This window comes from Penicillium griseofulvum (genome assembly GCF_001561935.1).
Source record: "Penicillium griseofulvum strain PG3 chromosome Unknown contig_84, whole genome shotgun sequence".
NCBI lineage: Eukaryota > Fungi > Ascomycota > Eurotiomycetes > Eurotiales > Aspergillaceae > Penicillium > Penicillium griseofulvum.
The window spans coordinates 1,930,986-1,956,557 of record NW_024467475.1 but is presented as its reverse complement, the minus strand read 5'-3'; the positions used below and the strand labels follow the sequence as shown (position 1 = coordinate 1,956,557).

At 48.8% G+C, this 25,572-nt stretch overlaps 8 protein-coding genes across 8 annotated transcripts; 3 read left to right on the top strand and 5 right to left on the bottom strand.

Annotated features, from left to right (window-relative positions):
• Positions 1-224: 224 nt before the first annotated feature.
• On the bottom strand, positions 225-1,172 carry PGRI_052560 (CAP domain-containing protein; the record flags this gene model as incomplete). The annotated part of the gene is made up of 2 exons (XM_040792969.1): positions 225-570; positions 622-1,172. The coding sequence occupies 2 exons, from the start codon at positions 1,170-1,172 to the stop codon at positions 225-227; spliced, it is 897 nt and encodes a 298-aa protein (XP_040644936.1).
• Positions 1,173-2,646: 1,474 nt separating this feature from the next.
• On the bottom strand, positions 2,647-5,171 carry PGRI_052550 (thioredoxin domain-containing protein; the record flags this gene model as incomplete). The annotated part of the gene is made up of 4 exons (XM_040792968.1): positions 2,647-3,287; positions 3,344-4,855; positions 4,906-5,023; positions 5,076-5,171. The coding sequence occupies 4 exons, from the start codon at positions 5,169-5,171 to the stop codon at positions 2,647-2,649; spliced, it is 2,367 nt and encodes a 788-aa protein (XP_040644935.1).
• Positions 5,172-5,621: 450 nt separating this feature from the next.
• On the bottom strand, positions 5,622-6,917 carry PGRI_052540 (WD40 repeat domain-containing protein; the record flags this gene model as incomplete). Its single annotated transcript, XM_040792967.1, has 4 exons — positions 5,622-5,876; positions 5,934-6,581; positions 6,650-6,815; positions 6,877-6,917. The coding sequence occupies 4 exons, from the start codon at positions 6,915-6,917 to the stop codon at positions 5,622-5,624; spliced, it is 1,110 nt and encodes a 369-aa protein (XP_040644934.1).
• A 272-nt stretch (positions 6,918-7,189) lies between these two features.
• PGRI_052530 (uncharacterized protein) lies at positions 7,190-9,201 on the top strand (the record flags this gene model as incomplete). Its single annotated transcript, XM_040792966.1, has 4 exons — positions 7,190-7,212; positions 7,265-7,300; positions 7,354-7,600; positions 7,843-9,201. 4 exons carry the CDS (start codon positions 7,190-7,192, stop codon positions 9,199-9,201), a joined length of 1,665 nt encoding a protein of 554 aa, XP_040644933.1.
• Positions 9,202-10,253: 1,052 nt separating this feature from the next.
• On the top strand, positions 10,254-11,528 carry PGRI_052520 (uncharacterized protein; the record flags this gene model as incomplete). The annotated part of the gene is made up of 5 exons (XM_040792965.1): positions 10,254-10,385; positions 10,445-10,527; positions 10,587-10,731; positions 10,795-10,830; positions 10,896-11,528. 5 exons carry the CDS (start codon positions 10,254-10,256, stop codon positions 11,526-11,528), a joined length of 1,029 nt encoding a protein of 342 aa, XP_040644932.1.
• A 453-nt stretch (positions 11,529-11,981) lies between these two features.
• On the top strand, positions 11,982-15,493 carry PGRI_052510 (Peptidase aspartic, catalytic; the record flags this gene model as incomplete). Its single annotated transcript, XM_040792964.1, has 9 exons — positions 11,982-12,235; positions 12,287-12,855; positions 12,902-13,094; positions 13,172-13,244; positions 13,297-13,351; positions 13,422-13,546; positions 14,043-14,219; positions 14,272-14,584; positions 14,634-15,493. 9 exons carry the CDS (start codon positions 11,982-11,984, stop codon positions 15,491-15,493), a joined length of 2,619 nt encoding a protein of 872 aa, XP_040644931.1.
• Positions 15,494-16,044: 551 nt separating this feature from the next.
• PGRI_052500 (putative nuclear RNA binding protein) lies at positions 16,045-18,210 on the bottom strand (the record flags this gene model as incomplete). The annotated part of the gene is made up of 1 exon (XM_040792963.1): positions 16,045-18,210. The coding sequence occupies one exon, from the start codon at positions 18,208-18,210 to the stop codon at positions 16,045-16,047; it is 2,166 nt and encodes a 721-aa protein (XP_040644930.1).
• Positions 18,211-19,382: 1,172 nt separating this feature from the next.
• On the bottom strand, positions 19,383-21,136 carry veA (sexual development activator VeA; the record flags this gene model as incomplete). The annotated part of the gene is made up of 2 exons (XM_040792962.1): positions 19,383-20,932; positions 20,989-21,136. 2 exons carry the CDS (start codon positions 21,134-21,136, stop codon positions 19,383-19,385), a joined length of 1,698 nt encoding a protein of 565 aa, XP_040644929.1.
• Positions 21,137-25,572: the final 4,436 nt, after the last annotated feature.

Sequence of the window (25,572 nt, the reverse complement as noted above, 5' to 3'; positions counted from 1 at the left end):
GCTCCGTCTCTCCTTCGAGAATAGCTCCCGAGCAGTATCACCGATTGAGGCAGGACATGCAAATGACGAAGAAGGTAAAAGACAAGAAAATAAACCCCATGACGGAAAGCGAATGCGGGGGAACATGTCGCTTGGAACAAGGTTGATTGGTTTAGATCATACCACACAGAAAAAGCTTCAGACGTGGCATTCTCAAATCAACAGCTCCGTATATCTCGAGACATTTATGCGCTCTTGGGCTTCAAGACGTTCTCGGCATAAGCGCCGGCATAGTTACCGGGGGTGCCATAGTTGCAAACAGTGTAGGGCGCGGCACCACCAACGTTCTTCAGATCGGAGCAACTGACGGTAGCGCAACCGACTTGGGTAGTGTCCTTCCAGACGATCTGAGTGAAGTGGCCCCAAGCAGAGAAGTTGGTCATATCAGGGCTGGCCTGACCGTAAAGGCCAGCGAAGGAGGGAGCTTCATTGGTGTACATCATCTCGCTGATGATCTTCTCACCGACTAAGGCCTTGTCATAACCGTATGCGATGTTCTGACCGTAGGCTCCACTGGCAGACACAATGGAACTAGTAAACGTTAGTATGGTTGTTTCTCAGGCAAAATGAAGGAATACCTACGTGTCGTGTCCGTACTCGCAACGCGAGGCAAGAGTGTTGGCAGCCTGCTCGAGGTCGGTGGACCAGGTCAGGGCGGGGGCAGAGTGGTCGCTGCGGTGAATGTTGTGGTAGTGGAGGATGGACTCCTGGTAGGAGCTTCCAGCGCCGGGAGCGGGAGCAGCAGTGGTAGTAGCAGCGGCGGTGGTCGTGGATGCCGAAGTGGTAGCAGCAGAGGTGGTAACGGCAGTAGTGGTAGGCTTAACTTCGGCCTGGGTGGTCGAAGAAGTAGTCGAAGAAGTGGTCAAAGACGACGTGGTCGTGCTGCTAGGTGCAACAGTCTCAACCTCAGTAGCAGGATCATTCTTGGGAGCGTCGGTAGTGGGAAGGGGAGCAACGGCGGCCTTGGTGTGATCCTGGATGGCCGAAAGAGTGGTGCTGACAGTGCCGGTGGGCCACTGGGTAACAGTCTCGGTGACGGTGACGACAGTCCAATCGGTCACGAAAACGTCCTTCGTAACAACCTTGGCACAAGCGCCGGCCGCCAAGGCGGCAACGATGACAGCAGAACGCATTTTGGATGATAGACAATGAAACTTCACCAGGAAGTTTGTTTAGAGAGTTGGGGTTGGTTCAGGCAGATCGACTGCGTTGACAAAGGAGTGTGGATGGTGAGAAAGGAATGGCAGGCCTAAAGACACCTTCTTTCCTTAAAGAGCGCAAGGAAGATAAGATGTAGGCTGAAGAGATTGGCTTAGAGGGAGAAGGGAGAAGGGAGAGAGGGGAGGTTTAATGAGTAAATATTGTAGAAAGGGGAGACCGGGATGAAGTGGGGCCGTGCGAAAGAGGACGGATATTAATTTTAAATGAAGTCCAATTGAGAGTCCATATGAATCCAAATGAACAAGGATTATTTTATTTCGAATTTGGAAAAACCTCAAAGACTATATGTTATAGTTATTCTAGGAATTTCCAACCTCTAGTGGTTGTGAACATACTTCAATGTGGCACATTCTATAACATACATACATTCCAAGTCCTAGATACCATTCAGAGATATGAGGCTGGACATTTGTACCCTAATCAAAATATTCTCCGGGACATCACCTGCAATTTCCTTTGAAAAGATTAATATACTCCGTATGTGATGTGTCTGTACTTATTCCCCTGGATCATCTGTGGACCTTTGTAAATCATATAGTCCTAAAGAGTCCACTCAGAGGAAACAAAGGAACTTGATTAAAAGCGCCATGGGTTTCGATAGAAAATCTTGGGAAAATATCTCCTACGGAGTACCTGTACCATAGGTAAGAGCAATAGATCGTTCTGATCGAAGCCAGGCAGACAGCCAAGCCCCTTGTCCAGGAACAGTTTGAAACGTGTCCACACCGTAGCTTAAACAACCAATCACCTGACCATATTTATACCAATCTCCCCACTCAAAACCCGCTAAGGAACTTAGTATACTCGGGATCTGAGATAGATTAAATAAAATAACCTCGTTTCAGCCACTCATTTAACATGGTCCTGTACTCCGGTCACTCCGTCTGTACTGGTAATCAAAGTATGAATTTCCCTTTGTACCTTCTCTGGTATTTTATAGCCATTTACTCTCTATTGTTGACATTAGAACCTAAGTATCATGGGACAACCAATCAGAACCAAACGGAAAGAGTCCTGGATCGTTGGTGTACCTCGCATCCATGGGTCAACTGTGGGACAGGGCGCTTAGCTACATGTATAACAATACAAGGATGCTCCTGACCGGAGTACGGAGTACATTTGAGGGAGAAATCCAAAACATTGATATTTTCACTGCCTGTACGATCGCATCTGCCTTGCGAGATTCTAGCCTTTAACGCATAACTCCACATTCGGCATTGGAGAGAGCCCACATGGTCTAGAGTCCACAGGGACGGCAGGAGATCCGCTCCGAAGTAACGTAAAGCGTGAAATACCCAACCGAACCAGACGTCCAAGAACGCCACACACAAAAAACACCCCTGATGTTAATATCGAAAAATATAGCAAAAAATCAATAGTGCTTGTCTAGAGATCAATAGTTCGGCATTTCCCAGTCTCACAAACCATCAAGTAGTTTTTGGCCGGCTCGGCGGCTTTTAAATCTTTAAAGAGCACATTGCGGGTTTTCAACCAGAAGGACTGGTTCCCCACAAAGTCTTTCAAATGTGAGGGCCGAATGTCAACAAGCGAAGTGACCACGGTAGACGAGGACACTGCCACATCGGCCTCGTCCCGAATCCGTCGCCGGATTATGTCGACTGCCGATATGGGCTCATCATTCCGACTGAGGAGACTGTCGCCACGTGGATTAGGGATCGAGGAGACATCGGCGGTGGAGAACACACCCGTGACCGTGCGAGTACCAATTTGGAGGCCCACAACCACGTCCAGCATTCCTACGAACAGGAAGGGGTGCTGGATGATCTCCACGGCAAAGGTGTTGCACGTCTGCCGGGCCAAGGTCCGGTAACTCTCATCCTCGAGTAGAGCGGACAGGCGCAGCAAATTACGCGCAATGACTCCGTTTACCGAAGGTGTTGCTGATTCGGTACCAGTCTTCAGACGGAGGAGAGGGCCCGGCATGCCCGGGGTGGTGACCGAAGGTGTACTGTAGTATCCAGTAGTCGTAGAGCCACTTTGAGCCAAGAAGTATTCATTAAGGTATTCTAGAATCACCAAGTTAGCCACCACTTCCCATTCAACCTAACGGGGTTGTTCTCACTTTGCAATCGCTCGGCAAATTGAAGATAGCTGTCGTCGTAGGTAGCCTCATACATGTCGAGCAGCCCGCTAGCCAAGTATGCATAATCATCGGCGAAACCTGGCGTGTCTCCATGGTTTCCATCGCGGTAAATGCGCCATAGCTGTCCTGTGGCTTTGTCGAAGAGCTTGTCCTTGATGAAGCTGATTGCCCGCGCTGCCGCTTCACGACACTGCACGGCCTTGGAGCTCTCGATCTCCTCAAACAGAACACTACACTTGGCAAGCGCGCCGATCGCCAATCCATTCCAAGCCACGATAATTTTGTCATCCAGGTCTGGTCGCCCGCGTGTTCGTTCGCGGTAATCCTGCAACTTCTGCTTTGACGACTTGATTATCTTAACCACTTCTTCCTCGCTAAGACCGAAATCTTTAGCGAGTTTGCTCGGTGTGGCGCGGATGGACAACACATTTTGGTTCATGAACTCATCATGCGGATCGTACTCGGGTGGGACGTTGCCGTCAGGGAGAACACCCCAGTGTTTGGCGCATACTGGAGCATCCCGAGGGCCAAGGACTGAGGTGAGTTCCTTCAGCGACCAGACGTAGAAGGCACCCTCCCGCTTTTCGGTGTCATTTGGATGAGGGTAACTATCGGCATCTTCCGAAGAAAAGAACCCTCCGGTGGGCGACTGTATCGGTTGACTCGTCAAGTAGGCAGCCAGATCATATACAGCGCCTAAAAGCTCGGGGTCGTGCGTGAGCCGGAAAGCATCCACGTAGGCATCCAGTAGTTGCGCCTGGTCATAGAGCATCTTCTCGAAATGGGGGAGACCCCAGTCCGTCGTCACGCTATACCGTGCGAATCCGTGGCCGATATGGTCCCGAATGCCACCACGAGCCATGTTTACTAGTGTGGTGACGGCCATCGCGGTTGCTTTTTCACACTCATCACGCCCTACAATATCCTTGACCTCAGTCGGGTAGGCGCCGAGCCGGAGTAGGAAGCTAAGGTTAGACGGTGTAGGAAATTTGGGCGCGCGACCAAAACCGCCATTAACCGAGTCGTATCGAGCTGCGAAATGCTGATACGCTTCTTCTAGGAGCTCAATATCCATTTCCTCGTCTTTATCATTATCACGATCACTCTGCAGCGAGTGAGTTCCTTCCTCGGCAAACTCTTTCAATTGTTTGGTGATTTCTTTAGCGCTTTCGAGGCAACGTTGTTGTTGTGTCTGCCAAACATCTCTCAGTTTTTCCAAAATCTCCACGAAACCGATAGCCTCAGGACCTGTAAATGTGTTTGAATTTGGGCCTTGCCAGTAAGTGCCACCGAACACGGGCTCGAGATCAGGAGTCAGAAACACATTCAAGGGCCAGCCGCCAGAACCCGTTGTGGCTTGCACATAATTCATGTAGATGTCGTCGATGTCTGGTCGCTCTTCACGATCAACCTTGATCGGAACGAAAGACTCATTCAGAATCGAAGCCACCTCTGATGACATGAACGATTCTTTTTCCATAACATGGCACCCTAGATAAGATTAGAATACCAGTATCCCCAGTGAGATGGTTGTAACCTACAATGGCATGCGGAGTAACCAATACTGAGAAATATTAAACGGTTGTGCTTCTTGGCAAGCTCCATGGATTCTGCATCCCATATTTGCCATGCTACGGGGTTGTTCATATGTCCACGAACCTGTTGTTCTGTGAGCATGTTGCAATTTCTCCCAAGGGAAGACATCTCTTACATAAGGGGATTTGCTTTGCTCCAAGCGATTGACCATTTTTGGGCCCGCGTCAGGTACATCATGACGCGGGTGTGCGTGGTTGACTGAGACTGCCATTGTGACTTTTCAATGTTTTTGCTGGTCGGAAACCACCTAGGTCGACGTCAGCCCGAAGCCCCGAGGCCCAAGAGGGGTTACTAACGGCTTTCGGAAGTAGGTACCCAAATTTAGAAGCTACCCCGCGATCGAGTCCAAATGGAATATAAATTGGTGGCTTGTGATACAAATAATATCTTTTCACTGGGGAAAGAAACGGGTTGGAGCGTGTCTTAAAGAATAAAGTCGTGTGCGGGCCACCATTTAGGCGGGGGAGTCGAGGCGAAGGTCGAGGACGCGGGAGATCGGCCCTGTGCGTCATGGATTCATCAGGAAGATCACGTGAGCAATATACGGTTGTAGTGTTTATTGTACCTTCTATAGTCTACATTGTATGTTATTCGGTGCACTACACATGTCTCTGCTGGGTATGTATACACATGCTTAAAACACAATTGGGTATCACATCATCTAATCATCTCCCATCAGCTCTGCCAACTCTGCCTCCTCCTCTGCTGTTAGCATTGATTCAGCAGGCTTGTCCTCCTTCTTCTCCTCTTCTGCGGGCTTCTTTGCAAGTTCAACTGCCTGCTGAAGCTCATCGGGTCGGAGGGACCACTGGCGAATGGTCGCATCAATTCCTACACTGACAATAGTTGACCCCACAAGCACAAGCCCAGTGACCTCCTCGAAGTGTCCAGAGAAAGTATGATGGAGTGCCCCAGTCTGTGTTGATCAGTATATATCCCATAGAATAACCGAAGAAAAGAAAGAAACGCTTACCGATCGGTTCCACACTCTGACTTCTTCGTCCCGGCAGGCAGTCACAACCCAGCCTCCTGCTTCATAGACGACAATATCACGGACAAAGTCAGGATGTTCTAGGGTCAAATTGGCCTTCCATCCATCTTCTCGAACCAAACATTTGGCAGTTTTGTCAGCTGAGGCAGTCCAGAGATCACCGTCATTATCGAAAAAGAGCTTGTAGACACTAGTTTCGTGTGGGAGGAGAGGGTCAGTAGTATTTCCACCGCCAAAGATACTGAATTGGCGAATCTCCCGGTCACTTCCCGCACTAAATACAATTGGCTGGGTGGTCTCCGATTCTGGGTCAAGGGCAAGGTCCTGGATGCCGCGAGAGTGGCCCTTGAAGGTCTCCAACCGCTCACCACTCGTAATATTGAACACCAGGACTTGTGCATCGGCACCACCGGAGATGAGCAAGTCATCTCCAAGCAGTCTTGCACTGGTGACTGTTCGAACAAAATCGGCATGGCCTTCGTACTTCTGGCGTGGCTGGCCCGTGGCCGTGTCCCAGCTCCAGATAGCTTTATCCCAGCACCCAGCAAACAGGAGCTTGCCATCAGGACTCAAACAAAGACAAGTAACGGGAGCCATAGGACCTGTGAACACCCTAGCTGTTTCCCCTGTCTGTAGAAATGTGAGAACTCAAATTCCTTCAAGAATTTGAGACGGTTTAAGATTACGGGTACACTTACGGCAAGGATAATCCTTCTCACGGTACCATTACTTTGCGCGACATAAATCGAGCCAGCATTCCAGGGGTCTGGATGAGCTGCTAGGATCTTGCCTTGTAGTCGAATAGGATTTCCATTGGTATTATGGGCCTTGGCATCCTTCCGCTCCTGGTCATCCAAAGATGCACTGTGAGGGATCTCAATTTAATACTTTTCAATTCAAAGATCAAAGAATGATTCTGACTCACGATGTCTGAAAGAAATGATCTCGATTCGAAGATGTCGTCATCGTGTCTTAAGTATCTTAAACTAAGTCAAACGTAAAAGGCAGCTCTCATTTTTCCCCATCCACTTCTCCCCCGCCAACTCCAAAATTGCTATCCGAGCTTACATCGTCCACCGTAGCCCGCATCCTCCACAAAACCACAGAATTTGCGTTTCCTCTCCCTTCCCTTCTCTTCCCAACCTCTTATCTCGTCTATTCAAACCTCTCCGTTTTCCTTTTCATTCCCTTCGTACCCCCCCCTTTGCTTACCCCGCGCGATATCGCGCACAGCTGCCATGGAAATGAATCACCTCATAGGGTCAGTTTGAACGTGTTCGGAGCCAAGGTGGCCTGGAGTTAACATCTAGCAGTCAGCGTTTCAACCTGATCTCAAAAAGTGATATTCGGTAAGTTTATCAGATCCTCCCTATTGCCTTGACCAGAATTAATTGTCGTTTAGCTATGTCGGTACTCTTCACGAAATCAACCCCGAAGCTTCCACGATAGCCCTTGAGAATGTCATGTCATTCGGTTCAGAAGGGCGCCGTGGTAACCCCGCCGAGGAAGTCCCTCCCTCCACCAGTGTCTATGAATACATCGTCTTTCGAGGAAGTGATGTGAAGGACATCAGCATTGCTGGGGAGGACCAAAAGGATCCCGCACCGCAAGAACCACCTCGGGTACCAGATGACCCTGCTATTCTCGGGGTAAGTCACCACCACTCTTTGCTCGATCTACTGCGTCATCCCGCACATGAAATCCCCACCCATTGTCTCGGCGAATTGATCAAGTGACGAAAAATTCTCGGATGTAAACTCACAGACCTGTTCTGAATGCGCAAAGCCGTGTGGAGATTTCCGTTGCCTTCCTTCTGATGATCAACTCGCCATCTTGGAATTGCCTTATGTGTCTCATTGTGTGTGTACAGTGTACTGACCAGCGCAAATAGGGTGCGCAACGACCGGCTCCTGTCCAAGGGCCTGACTCGGGACCGGCTCCACCAAATCTTCCCCCCCAGGGCCCTCCCCAGCTGCCCCAGGGAGCCGGCCCAACTCCTCCCGGTTACCCTCAGCAGCACCAATTCCAGCAAGGCTTCTACCCACCCTACGGACAGCAGCGATTTGGACCACCTCCGCCATTCCCTCCCGGTCCCGGCTTCCCACCCTACGGTGCTCCGCCCGGATGGTACCCCCCACCAGGCCATGGATTCCCCCCTGGTCCTGGTCAATTCCAACCCCCGATGCCTATTGGTCCTGGCCAGCAGCCTGGCCCTCAGCAATCTGCACCTCAACAGCCTGGATCTCAGCAGCCTGGGCCTCAGCGCGCGGGGCCTCCCGGTGCCGCCCCCGCACCTCAGCCCACCTCTGAACTCCCAGTCGGGGAGAAACCCGCCAACAAGTCTACGAGCCGTAACGCAACCCCCACCGCTCAGAACGCCCCCACTCCTCCAATCGAGTCCAAGCCTACAGTGGCTGAAGCTTTGCAGGCGCCTGTTAGCACTGCTCCTCTGACTGCTCAGAAGAATGGCCGAGTCATGCCAGCTATCCCCATTGCCGCTCCAAAGCCAGCTCCTCCGATCGCCCACATTCCTACAGCCCCTCGGGGAAATAACCAGTCAACCACTGATGCCACAGCGGCCGCCACTGCCGCCGTTGCTGCTGCCATGGCCAAGTTGCCGCAGCCTGGCGCCCAAAAGCAACCCGGACAGCCTGATGGTGTCGTGGACGCACTTGCGCAGCAAATGAATCACATGCGCCCTTACGATAACACCCGTGCTCCCCGGGGCGGTCACCACCACCCTCGCGGTGGACGCGGCGCTCGTCAGCAACAGCCCAAGAAGATTGAAGTCCCCCAATCTGATTACGATTTCCAAACCGCCAACGCCAAGTTTAACAAGCAGGATTTGGTGAAGGAGGCCATTGCCACTGGAGTTCCTGCCGCTGAGGCTGAGACCCATGCAGCCGAGGAGGCAGAATCAATGGAATCCATGTCAAACGGTGGCACCTCTGCGCACCATGGCTACAACCGCGGTTCCTCCTTCTTCGATAATATCTCGAGCGAGGCTCGCGATCGTGAGGAAAACACCGCTCGTGTCGGTGGTCGCGAATGGCGCGGCGAGGAAGAGAAGCGCAATATGGAAACCTTCGGACAAGGAAGCGTTGATGGCTACCGCCCCAACTACCGCGGTCGTGGCCGTGGTCGCGGCTATGGTCGCGGTCGAGGTGGAGGTGGTTACGGTCGTGGCTACGGCCGTGGCCGCGGCGGCCGAGTCGCCTCGGAATCTACTGGTGTTCCATCCCAGGGTTAATCGAGATCTCTTCTTTTGATTACATGTCCTTCTAGCGATGATTGCTATCTTGTTTTCATATTTGGGGTGGCAAGACTATGACCGAAACGAATAATCACGCTTGAATCTTTTCTAGTCTCTTCGGCGCAACGGCAAACTGGGGCCGGGGGCATACTGGGTTGATCATACGATACTTCCTGCGATAGCAGTTATGGGTGTTCCTCTTGTGTTTATTGTTATTCTTTTTTTTTTCGTCTGCCACGCATACCCTTTCTGCAGCGTCTTCTGAAATTCCTGGTTCCAATGGATATTTCCTTCTCGTCTTTTTACTGCGCAGAAAGTGGCCAATGCACCACGATCTCTTGTGCTCGGCATAGAGCAGATATCGTTATTGTGTGTACACCATCTGGGGAACTCCCTGACCTAAATGAAAAAGGCAAAAAAAAAAAAACGAGGCCAAATGGCCTACGAATATGTTTCTTCCCTTGTAAATGTAAATACTGTATATACCCTTTAGCGTTCATCCCGAAGATCAATTCTATAGATAGCATTCGCCCACCGTTCCAGATGTCATAAGGTCCCCACGGAGAAGTCTCTTCCGCATATGTGAGATATCCAGCCCTCCAGGGCTGTACTCCCCGAACTTACGTCAGATATCCTGCCTTCCAAGGTTTACCTTGGGCTGTTTATACATCATTAACACCCAAAGAGGGAACTACACCGCAACACACCACAGTTTGATTACGATCCATACATCCTGTTGTTGCCGAGGTTCAACCTCGGGATACGCCATTCAATTGGCAACTTTCCAGCCAGATAATGCGGGAGAAAAGATATATGGAAGATGGAAGATAGAAGAGAAGATCCCACTATCTAATTAGGAATCATGTTCCGAACATACGAGACGCTAATCCTGAAGCACCCACTTTTTTAACACAAATCTTCCAGTATGGAGAAATCAGCCCCGCCGAGTACAACACAATGGCATTGTGGGTTTAAACTCGTATCTCCCATTTTGACGGTGTCAACGGCATCCAGCTTTTCCAGACTTTCTGTCAAGTTGCATTGAAAAGATGTCTTCCATTCAAGTTGCCGACCAGCTACCATGGGATCCTAACAACACCAAATTCCCATCGCGGAAGGATCTTCCAAATATCCCTGGTGCACCTGAGGGTGCTGCTTGGGTCTGGGGCAAAGATGATGAGGTGGGATGCTGCAATTTCCTATATGTTCTGTTCCTGTGGCTAATCTGTCTGATGTATAGCTGGGCAGATTGAACCTCTTGACGCCGCAGCGGGTCAAGGAATCTATTGCTGAGATTGAGACTGGCGAGATGGTGCGACTAGAGTAAGTGGACTATAACATTAGAAGAATCAAGATATCCGCTTACAAGTGTCAACTCCAAGCCTTCCTCTCACAGTACCTGAGCACCCGATTATGGGCCGCGAGGTATTCCAGCATAACATCAAAACGCTTGTTGAGGGTGTTGCTTATGATGATACATACACTCTAAATACCCAGAGCGGGACGCAGTGGGATGGATTCCGTCATGTAAGTGATTACTCTGACTAAAAGCAACCAAAATCTCCCATTTCCTGATCTAATCCGTCCTAGTTCGCCCACATCGACAGCAATTGTTTCTACAATGGGGTATGTACCACGCTCCCATTCCGGTCTCCCTAAACTAACCCATAAACTAACCCATCAACGCCTAGGCCAAAGGTAGCGACTTCGTAGGCGAAACCGCCAACCACCGCTGCAGCGTCCACCACTGGGCAATGCACGGAATCGCCGGTCGAGGCATCCTCCTGGATTACTACCACTACGCCAAAGCACACAACAAGTCCTACGACCCCTATACAACACACAGCATTACCCTATCGGAGCTGCAAGCATGTGCGACCTCTCAAGGCCTAGATCTACGTCCGCAGTCCGAAGGCGGCGACATCCGCGTTGGAGACATGCTCCTCATACGCTCCGGCTTCGTGGATCGATATCACGAGCTGAGTAGTGAGCAGCGGCGTGCAGCTGCAACACAGTCCCACGAGGGCTTGTGCTTTGCGGGACTGTCGCGTGAGGAGGCTCTCCGGGACTGGTTGCACGATTGCTATTTTGCGGCTGTGGCGGGTGACTCGCCGACGTTTGAGGCATGGCCTGTTCCTGAGAGTGACTATTTGCATCAGAGCTTGCTGGCGCTGTGGGGGTGTCCTATTGGTGAGATGTGGGATTTGGAAAGACTCGCTGAGAAGTGTCGGGCGAGGGGGAAGTGGTCTTTCTTTATGACTAGTGCTCCAGCCAATATGCCTGGTGGAGTTGGTAGCCATGCGAATGCCACTGCTATTCTTTAGATTGGATAGTGGTCTATCGAGGGTATTTCTTAGTTACTATGTACTATCCGAATGTTGGAGGTAACCTCGCTTCATCGTGGATGACAAATGTGGAATATATCTGTTTTTACCAAGTGCGTTGTCCAAAATATATACCTCATTCTGACCAGGAGTGTCTCTCATAACTAAGGGAAGAAATGATGATTAGAGATAGATCTCTATCATTACACTGTGTTTATGACTCTTTCAAGTCTCGTTGAAGTATAGAATGAACATCCTTGTCCGGTTCGGGTCAACCTCGGACGGCGACATCTCCGCATTTCTCCACGTTCGACCCCCATCCACTTCCATTCCTATATTGAACTTTTACTACAAACTACGCAAACTCGGCCCGGACTGCCGTTTTTTGCTGTTCACAAAAAGGAGTGCAGCTCCAACTTTCGGCCTTCCCCAAGGCATCAGATTCTCATCATAATGAGCACCCAGACGCAAACGGAAACAATCGTGCTACAGACAAGAGCTTCTATCGAAGCGATTCCAGCCGAGAATGAGACATCCCAAGATTTAAGCCAAGATTCAAGCCCCCAAGATCCAAAATGGATGTATGCCAAAATCCTCAGCGCAGGATTTTCATTTTTCGTCGCGGGGGTCAACGACGGAAGTCTCGGATCGCTCATTCCATACGTGATACGCACCTACGACGTCGGGACGAACATGGTAGCCGTACTGTAAGACAGATCAAGCATATCTATCTGAACTACAACACTAATATTCATCAGATATGGCACAACCTTCTGCGGCTGGCTAATCGCCGCCTTAACTAACGGCAAACTAACTCAATACCTAGACCTAGGCCTGATGCTCGGTCTAGGTGCCGTCATCCAAATCGTAGCCCATGTATTGCGAGTCTGGGAACCCCCATTTGCACTGTACGCAATAACATTCTGTCTCGCAACCTTGGGCCAAGCCTACAATGACACCCATGCCAACACTTTCGTCTCGACGCTGAATGGTGCGCATCGCTGGCTCGGCTTTATCCACGCTATGTACATGGCCGGGTGTCTGGTTGGACCGTTTGTAGCGACGGCCATAGCATCGGTGACTGTCGATTCGAAGTGGTCTCTGTTTTATCTTGTCCCGGTTGGCCTGAGTGTAGCGAATCTTACGTTTGTGGGTGTTACTTTCCGGGATCGGATGCCTACTCCGGCTGTTTACAGGAAGTCGAGGGGAGATGGGACTGCTCCAAAGTCTGCACTCAAGGAGATTAAAGATACACTTTCTACACCTGTGGTTTGGCTGCTGAGCTTATTTTTCTTCTTCTTTCTTGGTGCTGCTATTACCGCTGGAGGTTTGTCTTTTCCTTTTTCTCTGCTCTACAGAACTAACTATGTTAGGCTGGACGGTCGAGTATCTTGTCAAGGTCCGCAACGGCGACCTCAAATCAATGGGTTATGTTCCGGCCGGTTACTATGGCGGTGGCTTTTTAGGACGTCTTCTCCTCGCCGAGCCTACGTATAGATTGGGCGAGCGTAGAATGATCTTTGTTTATGCTGTGCTGAGTGTTGGTTTGCAATTGGTTTTCTGGCTGTGAGTTTAGTCCTGTTTCTAAGATCACACCTAGCCCGGTATACTGCTTTGTCTTGCTAATACTCGTGACTTACTAGTGTTCCAAATATCATCACCGAGGCAGTAGCAGTCAGTTTATTGGGATTCTTCTCTGGTCCTTTCTTCGCAACAGTGAGTACCCCCGCCCTATTTTCCAGACGCAGCTTTAACCCCTGGCTCTTAGGGGATATCCGTCGGCACAAAAATATTCCCCCCAGAGATCCGCTCTACGGCAATCGGTAAGTTAATATGCCACAGCCCTGGAAGCCATAGGGCTGAACCTTCATGTATTAACTTTAATCCATTTAGCATTCGTCTTCGTACTCGGTCAAATCGGTGGATCTGTCTTTCCTGCTCTGACAGGTGTCATCGCAGCACGGGTTGGTGTCAAAGTCCTACAACCTATTCTTGTTGGTTTGCTCAGTGCCGCTGGTGTGAGCTGGTTAATCTTGCCAAAGGCTCCTGCCTTGCATCAGGATTAATCCGAGCTTGGTATAGGAAGTTCGGTCTTGAGAGCTTAAAGACCTGTATAAAGAGTATATATTCTTCTTTCAAGGGCTTTGGAAAGATGTTTTATCCAGACAATACACGAGATTTAGGGGGTTTGCATAAACCCCCTTTCTTAGTCATGTTATATGCAGCCTCCGGCCCTGTAATTTCCATCTTATGGAGTTGCATGTCCACTCATGGGGAACTGTTTCCACCACGGGGGCTAAAATGTAATGCAATTGGTGTTAACAAATGCCAAGGCCATAATGTCTTATAAATTACTCCATACACAGTACTTTTCAAGCTAAGAAACGCCTTGCCAAGTAACGCCTTGGAGTTGGGGCGGTTTTTTGACGGCTGACTCTGCCCTTTATTATGTTCTTTTCTGTATAAAAAATGATATCTTGATATTGAAACATTTAGCACTCTACAATGCGCCAGTCACTCGTTACAGCTCTATGGGCATGGTCCTACTGGGCCAGTGCTAGTGCCAGTGCCCACACATTTCCTGAGCGCGACGTCCCTGCTGTCATTAGCATGGATCTCTATGGCTCTAAAATATCTAAGCCGCTACAGAAAAGAGACACTGCAACTCTAGCGACCAATGTGTTGAACGAGGTACGTCCTGGAGAGTCCTTGCTTAGGATTGAATTCTAATATAGTTATACAGACGGCATATTTCATCAATGTCTCAATTGGTACACCACCGCAGCCCATAGGCATGTTGGTAGACCTCCTAATCCCCGAGCTATATGTCATGACCGAAGACACAAACTACGAAAACTCGAAATGCCCGGAGAATAACCTTTGCTCCGCATTTGGATCATACAATATCAGCGAATCGTCCAGCAACAGCACCATAAAAATTCCAAGTGAATATAAGTGGGCATCTCCATACACCGTACCCTCGGACATCATCACTATTGGAGGGACACAAGTAAAGGATGTCGGATTATCCCTTACACAGGTCGCTTATGAAAACTGTCAGTATAAACCCTCTCTATGACCTGCGACATAACTAATACAATCCAGGGAACAAGATAGGTGTATCTCCAGAAAACACCTCATTCCCCTACCAACTAGTCGATCGGGAATTAATCCGATCCCCCTCCTTCAGCATCTGGGGCAACACATCCGAAAGCGGAGGCGCAGGTATGATATTCGGCGGTATCAACAAAGCGAAGTATCACAGCCCATTACAGGCATTCGGCTTTAACATAACCACCGGACTGGTATCCCTCCCACTCTCCCGATTCCAAGTACAAACAGACTCAAACGTCCCAACAAATTACACCATATCGAGTCCGAAACCATACAAGCTGAGCACTCAATACATCACAACAACCCTTCCCAAGGATATACTACTACAAATGTACAAGGACTACAACATCTCCTTTGTCGGATGGAAAAACCACGACCCCGATTTCGGAATGCTTCCCTGTTCACGCAAAACGGAAAACCATACTGTTTCTCTAGTATTCGGAGACGCCACGATCTCCGCACCCTGGAGCAATCTCATGCGTGAAATGGACCCCCAACGCCCGGAACGCTGTACCTTCCTCGTCCAACCGGAAGACGACGAGGACGATACCTTCGCAGGTACGATCGGGACCAGTTTCTCGGACCATATGTATATGGCGATCAACTACAATAATGCTTTTGTTGGGGTTGCTGCGTTGAATGGAAATCCGGGGCCGGACGATATTGTGGAGATTGGAGATGGGCCGGAGATCCCCGATGCGGTGGGGGATTTCCCCACGTCTATTGTGCCGTATAGAAAGCCAACACCGACACCGACGTCGACGTCGACGGGGTTGGCTTCTATGCCGACTTATATGCCAGGTGGGATGTTTGTTGGTGTTGCGGGTGCTGCTTTGGTAGCGGTGTTTTAAGGCCTTTCCGTGATGGACGTTCAATGAATTCTTGAGTTGGAAGTTATCTGTACGTTGATTGAGATTGAGGTATACAATCGTTGTTATTACTTACGTATGTTAGATGGATGAATGTTATGTGCCACTTCATATAGACATATCCTAGGGAACAAAGACTAGAAGATTATTATCTTCCTGCACTTGATTGTTTTGTATTTCTTGAGGGCTACTATTAGCATGAAATGATGTTTAGGGGTATATGCTGCTTGCTCTATGAGTTCGAGTGTCTCTACATCTAACAGAGGCTCTATATAAAGTACCTATGTTCCCTTAGACCTCCTCTACTTTATTATATCGAACGAATGCCTTCAGCCGAGAATCGACAACCTAAAGGATCAGGGTATAAAACATGTGAAATTCATTACTTCGTAACAACACGTCGACCAAAACCAACCAAAGAAAGCGAACCCAGTGAGAAACACACCACGCACAGCTATGCTAAAAATAAAACTACCCAACATAAGAGACCTCGTAAACGTCATTCCTCATAAGAAAATAAATACCAAGCACCCTCAGAAAATATCCTCAGGCCAGTGGTAATCCCCAAGACCAGAAATCACAGAATCCGCACCAGAAGCCGACGACGGAGAAAGCACCGGGGCAGAGACAGGTCTCTTTTTAGGTGACCTATTCACCTTCACCTTCGCAGCACTCGAACGAAGTTCCTCAGGGAGAGGCGGTACAGGCGGAATATCGTCATCGAGGCGATATCCAGACCGCCTCCGAGTATGACCCGTCTTTGGGCGTGTCGGAGTGCGAGGGCTACGGTTAGGATTGAGCTGGCGCTGTGGGTGGTGGTAGAAGGCATCGCGGTGGGAGTCGCCTGGCAAAGCAGACAGAGGCGTGGACCAGATGTTAAAACGAGAATCGCTGTCCGAGGCAGCGGCAGGCGAAGACGCCGGACGCATGCTGGCCTGGCTCTTCTTTACACGGAGAGGGGTTGTGGGCTTGGAAGTTGGTGAGCGGGTGGTTCCGGAGACTTTTCGGGGTTGAACGTAGGGGGACCTTTTGATGTTGCGCGTGACACTTGCATTTCCTCCTGCATCCTCTTCTTCGTGCTCGGTCGAGGGAGCTGCGTGATCGATGGCTTGCTTGCGCTTGGCTGAGCCGGGGCTCTCACCAGCCTCGGATTTCAGCCATTTCGCTTTTTCGGGTGGGTTAAGTAGGCCGGCGTCAATCAGACCCTCGATATCTTGCTCGCGTTCGTGATCGTTGATGCCTTTCGTCGAATTGGGCTTAGGAGGGCTCCCACTATCGATAGGTTCAGGAATGAAAGACTTCCGTTTACGGGAAGAGCGGTCCTTACCCATGGATGACGGCTTTGACCCTTTCGAGAGCCATTTTGGACTTTGGGCCGTAGCCGGGGTTTGCGGTCGTGATTCTTCGAAGGAGAAACTTTCGCGGCCTTCCATGGACGGCAGGGCCGTTAGGTTGGCTGCTTCGGATCCAGACGCTTCATTTTCTGCGGCCTGTTGATCAAGAAGCCTTTCCGATGGCAGAGTGGGAAGTGCACCGGGGACGAACTTTCTTGGGAACAACGCGGGGTCCATCTCGGTATTTAGGACCTTTGGTTGGGTTATAGGTGTTGGGACCCGCTCCTCGTTTCCTGTGAGGTCACGAAGCTCCCGCCGGGCACGTTGCAGCTTCTCCTCGAGGTTGCTAACTTTCTTTAGCAGCTTGGTTTGGCGCGAGAGTTCCCTGCGGGAGGGTCGCTTGCGCAGTCCAGTCGGCTCGTATTCATCAGAAGTCATATCGCAATACACTGCAGGGGAAGTAGATGGCGATCCATGGGATTTATGGAAGAGGGACTTTGGCAGGCGAAGGTCCTGGAGAGACGAGCGTTTGGAAGCCGAAGACTCAGAGCGCGAGGGTGCAGCATGGTGTCTTTGATCATTTGAGTGACAATGCGAGTCTTTGAGTGGAGAACCATATCCCATCTTATGCTGGATAGACTGCCAGGTCTGGTCGGCGATGGCAGTGTTCACACCAAGATCCTCCATGTAATGACCCTTGTTCGTACCCTTGTAGCCTGACTTTTTCAGTTCCGCATAGGCCTGCTCGGCCTGGTTGATAACATCCTTCTGCGGAGACTTATTAGGCGATCCCTCGGAGCTCTTTCCCCATCCACCGAAGGGATTAAAGGCCGAGGCGATAGCCTTCCCGAACCGAAAAATACCAGAAGAGCGGCGCTGGAGGCCAGGTTGCTTGTTTTCCTGCTCCGGGAAGTAGATACTGGGCGGTTTCTCGCTGATACTATCACTCATAGTCGCTTCCACGAATCGCGATGTCCGTCCTCTGAGACGGCGGGGGTTGGAAGCAGATGCGGCAGCATGACGAGCGCGCAGCGAAGCGAGCGAGCCGCGAGGTGAAGCGCGTGGTGAGACTTTCCGTCCTGAACCATTTGCGCTCACGCTGAGACTTCCGTTCTCACCGCGCTGGGTGCGGCGATCATGGGCTCCATAATCAGCCGCTTCTTCAGGCAGTGGCCAGTCGTTCGAGCGACGTCGTTTGGTCTGCTTCGTCGTCGACGATCGGTGCTCGTCTGCATGTGTCTCTTCGGCATCGTCGAATTGTCCAGATATGTCAGAGCTCCAATCGTAGGTATCGTCGTCGCTAGACCGTAGATGTTTGCGCGAGGAGCGCTGGTAAGCGGGGCTCGGGTCGATATCCATTTCCATTTTGGAGTCGGGGGTGCTGAGACGACGCAGGGAAGTTAGATTCAATCTTTCTTATGCGGGCTTTGAAATCCCTTCCATGGGATTAAGGGACAAGGGACCATACCTTTGCAGCTTATCCTTTCCCCACGCCCTTGGAATGAAATCGCAAAAGTCAGTCAGGATTGGGCATGTAAAGAGAGAAAGGGAAGAAATTGAAAGAAATAAAAATTGAAATGAAAATGAAGATGAAAATCTCGGGAGACTCAAATGCGCAGGTTTGTTTACATACTCCGCACTTGCCAAGGGAGGAAGTTTGTTGTGGTACCTGGTACCCACGTCGACCGCAATCCTTCCGTGATTTATAAAGTACCAGTTACATCATCAGAATGTCCCCAAAACAAACATTATACAAATATGTGTATAAAATCTAGACTTATTGTTGAATTTTGTCTCAAACATGTGCCTGTACATATTCGATAAGGAATGGAGGTATGACATGTCTGACCTATGTATGTGGGAGATATGTATAGATCCTTGGCTACTAGAACGTATGCAAATCATAAATCGGGGTAAAAAGGAAAATGCTACAAGGTAGGTTTCAAGGAGATACCACAATGCCGGTATATAGAGAATAGATCAAGCAGGGATTCTGGGGGTGAAGCAAGGAACCCAGTGTCGCAAGGTTAAGAGACCAGCCCTTGTGTATTTGGGAAGTGTATGTTCCAAGAGCAATGTAGAAGAACTTCCCAGAGGGAGTCGAGATAGGGATGGCATTCCCTATTCAAATCCTTCAGGATGAAAGGAACGAGGGACCTTGCTCCTGATAAAAGATTGTGGGAGGTTCGAGAGTGATGCAAGTACCAGGCATGATCATCGAGGCCGGAAGTAAGAATAGCAAGCCGCTAAACTCCTATATAACTCCGAACCTTGACCAAAGAACTTCCTCGCAGAATGCTAGAACATGAAAGAAGAAACGAATTCCCGAAGTAATGAGTCCAAAGCATCGAGATATTCGAGGCTCGAGTAGCCGCAACGAGGGAATCAGACATGTACAAAAAAAAAAGATCCCAACCAAGTACCATCACAAGAATCCAGTCCATAGGCCGTTTTCAGGTTCAATTATCGAAACTCCAAGGCGAGTATATCGTGTTTCCCTTCACCATGGCATGATGTTAAGGCCATCTCAAATATTATTAGGTCGGAGGAGCTTTCATGACCATTTTGCCGTTCGCACGTTTGTAGGCCAACTGAATGCCCATTTCAGCCATCAGTGAAGAGCGACTTTCTCCTCCTGCGTAATCGCGGTAAGCGCTCGGATAAGGCTCGGTATCAGGCCGCATGCCGTTCTGCATTGACCGGTCATCAATGCCGAAAGTATCTTCATGACTTCTTTTGCCGTACGCTGGCCCAGTTTGATATACCATACGCTTTCCTCTGACATTATCATATCCGCCGCTGCTACCACCGGGTGATGTGGTTTCCACAGAAGGAACAATCTGGTTGCCATATTCATTTGACAAGGGCTTGAGGGGCGGGATGGCCTGGACCGTGTTCGGCGTTTGAGAACGTGGTGCCGGTATATTAGGCGTGGATGGGTATACACTTGGTTCAGCAACGCGGGAATCCATATATGAGTTTGTTTTTGGTGCCTCCATGCGATAGGAATTCATTGAAGGCTTGGGATAACCACCCCGTTCCGCAGGTACTTGGGGCGGGATGGGGTACGCAATTGGCGTTCCCTCGTATTCGGAGGCGTTGGATGGGTGTCGTATCTGGGTGTATGCGTGTTGTGGCGAGTACATACCTTGCGGTGCGACCGGTGGAGGTGTAGCAGGCATGTGAGGTGCTGGATAATGTGAAGGTGTGGAACCAAATGAAAGGTGCGATTGGTATGAAGGTGTTTGGGAGTGTGCCATGGGCGCAGGTGGCATGGGTCCAGGTGGCATGGGTCTTTGGTATGGTTGCGGACATTGGAAGCCATAGTCGGGCGCAGATGGTCGCCGATCCGGGGGAACAAAGCCGTATGGCGATTCCATATTGCTGCCATTGCTGTTTGATCTAGGACGTTCCATCGAGGCTGCGTATCTGTCGGGTGTCGTGAAACGATCCGACGATCTTGCATACGCAGCTGCGCGTTCCTCGTCGTAGTCCTCGTCTCGCTTGTCGCCCCGACGTCTCATGCGAACATCACGACGAATGCGAACACGGCAACCCTGCTCAGCAATGATACGGCTCAGAGAAGTGCTGGTCGCTAGACCAGGGAACTTCTTGGCACTATAGACGGTAAACGGTACCGACTTGACCTCGAGACGGAAATGGAGAAATGCTTGCGGGGTGCCGGGCTTTGCTGCAGCGGAATGAGCTATTTGGTTAGGAGGAGGTAAAGTGGAATCCTTGTCGGCATCCTTGGCATCCTTGATTTCTTCATACAGGTGGAAGTTCAACCGGTACCGGCCCTCATGACGCACTGACAGATCTGGGAAGATGAAATAGCCTGCTTGTGAAGGACGATCGAGATATGCGATACCAGCAACAGGTACACCAGTTAATACAGGGCATGATTGCGCTCCACCCACGCGCCCGTGGGCGATAGGGCGTGCAGTATCAAGGGTTGCATAGAGGAAGAAATTGGCGTTGTAGGCGAAGGTGATATCGGTCTTCTGCGCATCGTTACCCGGGTCAGACTCGAAAATGCGCAGCTCGACCACAGGCGGTGGGTCAACAGGGCGACGGTCGGCAGATGCTATTGATGGTCAGTCAACGCGCAGGCCTGATTATGTAGGCCCAGCAAATACTCACACTTTGCTCCTGCACCACAAGCTCTTGCTCGCTCTGGTTGTTGCATCACGCTCAATTTGTATGTGAGTTGTTTGCCCTCACGAGTAATCCGGCTAACCGAGTGCTCAGTCTCATTATGAGGCGGCATGATGGGTGGTCTGCTCGCCATTTTCGCGGATTGATGCTCCTATCCCCAGATATTCTGCCGGTCGCAGTATCAGAAAAAGTCGCGTGGTCGGAGGAGGTTTCTTCCTATGTCGATTCTGTCACGGAGTGCAACGCACAATCCAGAATCAACGGGGCCTTAACACAAGCGCTGAATTTATGTTGATATGTATTGGCCTTGTTCTCCCCTAATTTCCCTCATAGAAGTCGTTGCAAAGACTTCTAAGGTTGTACTCAAACAAGCGCCCGTTCAAAATGTAAATTGATTCCTGATTAATTCAGGAAATTTGAACTTCGAGTCATCAAGAAACAAGTCGAGTGTGAAAAAAAAGAAGAGAGAGGGGGGGCAGGGAAGTGACACTAGCAGGTTAACAGACCCCCGAGACTTGGTACGCCTCCCGATGGGTACGATGTAATTGCGGTATGAAAGTACATACTGTACATACCTGTTTAGCCCCCGTAGGATGCCGCAGGTCCCCATAGTATGGTTGCCTTCTATGTTTCAATTTCTATTTTGTATAACCCTTTTTTTAAAGAAATATGAACATAGAATATATACTCCATGCCATATACAATAACATCTAAAGAGTAATTAAGGCCAAATTGATCGCATTTTCCATCTGATTTTGAATAATACCTTGGTATAATAGTGGCAATATGATATAATTAGATCAGGAAATATGAAATCTTATGTATCAACTCGACCGTACAGAGTATGTAGATCTATTTGCTTTTTTCCGCTGTAAGACATCGTATTTATTTTTCCATGGAACAGCCTCCATGTTACCCGGCGTCTATCTTCTTGGGTTCCAAGGGTCTGGCAACCCAGTCCAACGGATCGGAGTTGCTTTATTTTCCCTGGTCTCCATAATGTCCTATGCTTATATTAAACTACTCTCATAAGATGAACATGTCGTTTTTGATTCCAACATTCATTTCCATATCTATAGGATATTAGTTGAAGAGATTTCACTGATAAACTTCAATACCATGTATTCTCATTACAGGACTAGTCCCCCTGAGAACATAGAAGGCAAAGGACCTCGGAACTTTCAACTCCCCGATCCAGAAGTAAGATCCTTGGGGCCCTGATTGTTGAGTCGTCAGAAGACATGATTCGCTTAGCTAGACTGCATCAAACCACCGATCCCCTCTCACAGCCTGGCTAGACCGACTACACTAAGCCAATCAGCGATGGCTCTAATGAGCATCCAAGACTAACTAGACCCGGGTGTCATCCCGTCAATATCTGAATACCAGGTCAATATGAATCTGAGATCGTATATAGAGTATCAAGTACCGAGTATCAAGATTTCGATATCTACAATTGGATCTTCATAGAATTCTTCCTTTTGCTATACTCCGTACTCCGTAACGGGATCCTATATTGCACCCCACACGGTCCACACCGAACAAGCTATTTTGTACCGTCACATTATGTATTCCAAACACTCATGAGTTGAACAGACCGAGACCAAAATTGTGAACATGGACTTCATACTGCGTACTACCTTATAGGGCATACGAATTTAGTTGCATTGAATAGCACGGAGTCAATCTAGCAATGAATTCGAGACCAGGCCTGGTCTAACGGTTTTGATGTGCACTGGTAAGGTAGACTTGAACGCGACTTTTCATATCAATGGTAATGTGTACGGAGTACTCCGTACTCCGTGTTCCATACAGGGTACGCGTTATATTCCGAAATAATTATACAGAGTAATTATATTCAATTGCAGATCTCCGGCTTTTTAGTACCAGGGAACTCGGGCCATGAGAAACTACTGCACCAACTTTAGTCGATTGGTCTGACTCAAGAATGCCCTCGGCCCACTTTCTTATGACTAAGGTACAACAAAATACATTACAAATGTTCCGAGTAATAATGCAAGTAAATGTACTCCGTGATCCAGCCCCGGTATACTTCAATTAGGTACAGAGTACTCCGTACCAAAATTCTTTGTGGCGATGGAGATCGTCTATGTTGTTCATGAATGATGACTCCTGGTTGCTTTTCATTTATTCACTGTTTCTTAGTCGGTACTTACAGTCGTACACACGGTCCAAGCTTCGTCAAAGATCAGCCCCCGCTAAGCCATGTGTTGCAGGGGTTGGGGATCGTCACGGCTCAATGCAAGTATTCACCATTGAATCTACGGGGTACATAATCAATACAATAATGATGATAGGTTCTAAGCATGGAGTAATGTTGGAAGGGAAGGTGACGTTGAAAGTACCCCATGATCTGTAAGCGATTGTTAGTTACTCCGTATATACGAAGTAGTGGTGGCCTTCTCCAACCCCCGATCATTGAAGGATTTCAGCCGTAAGCATGGTAAACCCGCGGCGCCCCGAAGACCATAGTATTGTCATGATTCAGCGCTTTGATATTCTAGAAGGATTCACTTTATCGCGGATATCTCGTTAGCACCCAGTAGGCTCTTGGCTGTCATTCCATATGTATTGTATTCTATGTTTGTGGAAAGGGAACGAATCCGGGGTTATCGTTCCTAATAATATAATAATATATCCACAATTAATTGACTTCGTCATATACTCCATATGCCGTATTGAAGGGACAGTTAGCATTTGGTAGGAGTTCCTCTTGTTATACTCCGTACAAGATCTACATTTATGTAAGTGCTCCCCTTGATCAACTGAATTATGTTATTCTGTATGTTGTACGTAGTACGGAGTACTCCATACCTATATAACCTTGTAATATTCGTCTCGGCTCCAGAAACCCCCTGTGCAAGCGGTTAATAATACTAGCGCTCTGGTCCCGTCTTTGCGTTTGAACTATCTCTGAAATGGACGGCTCAAGGGGTCTCCCCCCTATGAGTGCCTGCTAAGCGAATCGAAGGGGCGTCAAAGGCTAGAGAATATAAACTTTCTCCTTTCTATCAATGATAGTCTTGTAGTGTAATACAGTCACACCAGAATAGATTGAAGCTTTTCCCCCTCCAATCGTAATCTATCATATTTACGACTTTTAGTAGCAGTGAAGAGCCGGCTCTTATCTATGAAGTATACTATAACATTATTTCCTACCCGATATGTTCTACACGGTCCAGATTGTCCTTATGTTTGCTTCTGACAAAAAGCCCAGCCACACTTGATAGCACGTAGATCGCATACATAAATTCAACTGCATACAACATACTCCGTACTCCGTACGGGTAGACAGGATCCACAACCAAATCCCGATGGTACGTTTGTCCAGATCCCTGGGACGACTCAAAATCTACCCAGAACAATTAAGACTGAAGTGATTTATCATTTCATCGCTTTTCATAGACTTGGGAATAAACCGGTTCAATTTTTCTACTGCCATATAGAAACCATAGTAGATATCCTCAACCACAGACTAGACCAGACTTCCCAAAATTCACGAAACAAGTTAATTCTCTTATACAACTAATGGCACTGGGACGGGTCATAGTGACATCAGATAGTTATCGCACAATACACCTAATAGACACATGATCTGTCGACTTTGGTCCCCAATGGCGTATACACTAACACCAACTAATGGAGTGAACAAAACCACAACTTCCAATAATTTTGCATTTTCAAACCCTCATTTGGCACGGATGCATCGGCCCTGCCCGATTTCAAACTCACCTGCCAAATGCAGAACGCCAAAGGTACCGGCTTCGTACTCTGTACAAGATAACTTGTACATAAATCGTACAATCAGAGTTCTCAATATTACATTTTATACCTGTAACAGTTTTGTTTTGATTTTCTCCACTTCATAAATGTATAATACAAGGGATAACAGTTCGGCTGTGAGGAGGGAATTGTGAATCATGGATGGCATGTATAATTAATTAACCAACCCCAGGGGCTATATATCCATAGCACAGTTTCATCTATAAGGTATCTGTCCTTTCACCCTGCGTATATTTGATATTGTGTATGGAGTAGTCCTCAATCCTTGGGGGCCATTGAGCTTCTATGACTTGCCTAACTAGGAGATCGGCTATATGTACGGATTACTCCGTGCGGAATAGGTTGATGCTAGCATCAAGAGACGAGAGGTGAAGGCAGAAGTCAACCAGGGTTGTCATTACCAAGTGATACACACTAAATCTCACCAGGCATGGGAATGTTCATCCGTTGGGGTGATATTATTCCAGCTCTACAAGGTGTCACATCAACCAGCACACCCCGAAGCCCTAAAGTTGCTTAGTGAAACTCCTCGGAGACCCCAAGGCTGACTATGTTCTTGATATTAGTAAACTGAGTATGTATCGCTTTGCATGTCTAAAAATAACCTCATTATGTACCCTTCCTTGCTGTTGAGAATTCATGCAGTGTTCGTTTGCCTTTCCTTGCAATTCTGCCTTGAAACCTAGAACACTCTCCAGTAGGTAGCATACAGCGTTGTTTATAATCATCCCTGCCTACATATGTATGTCCTAAGCGAATTATTTG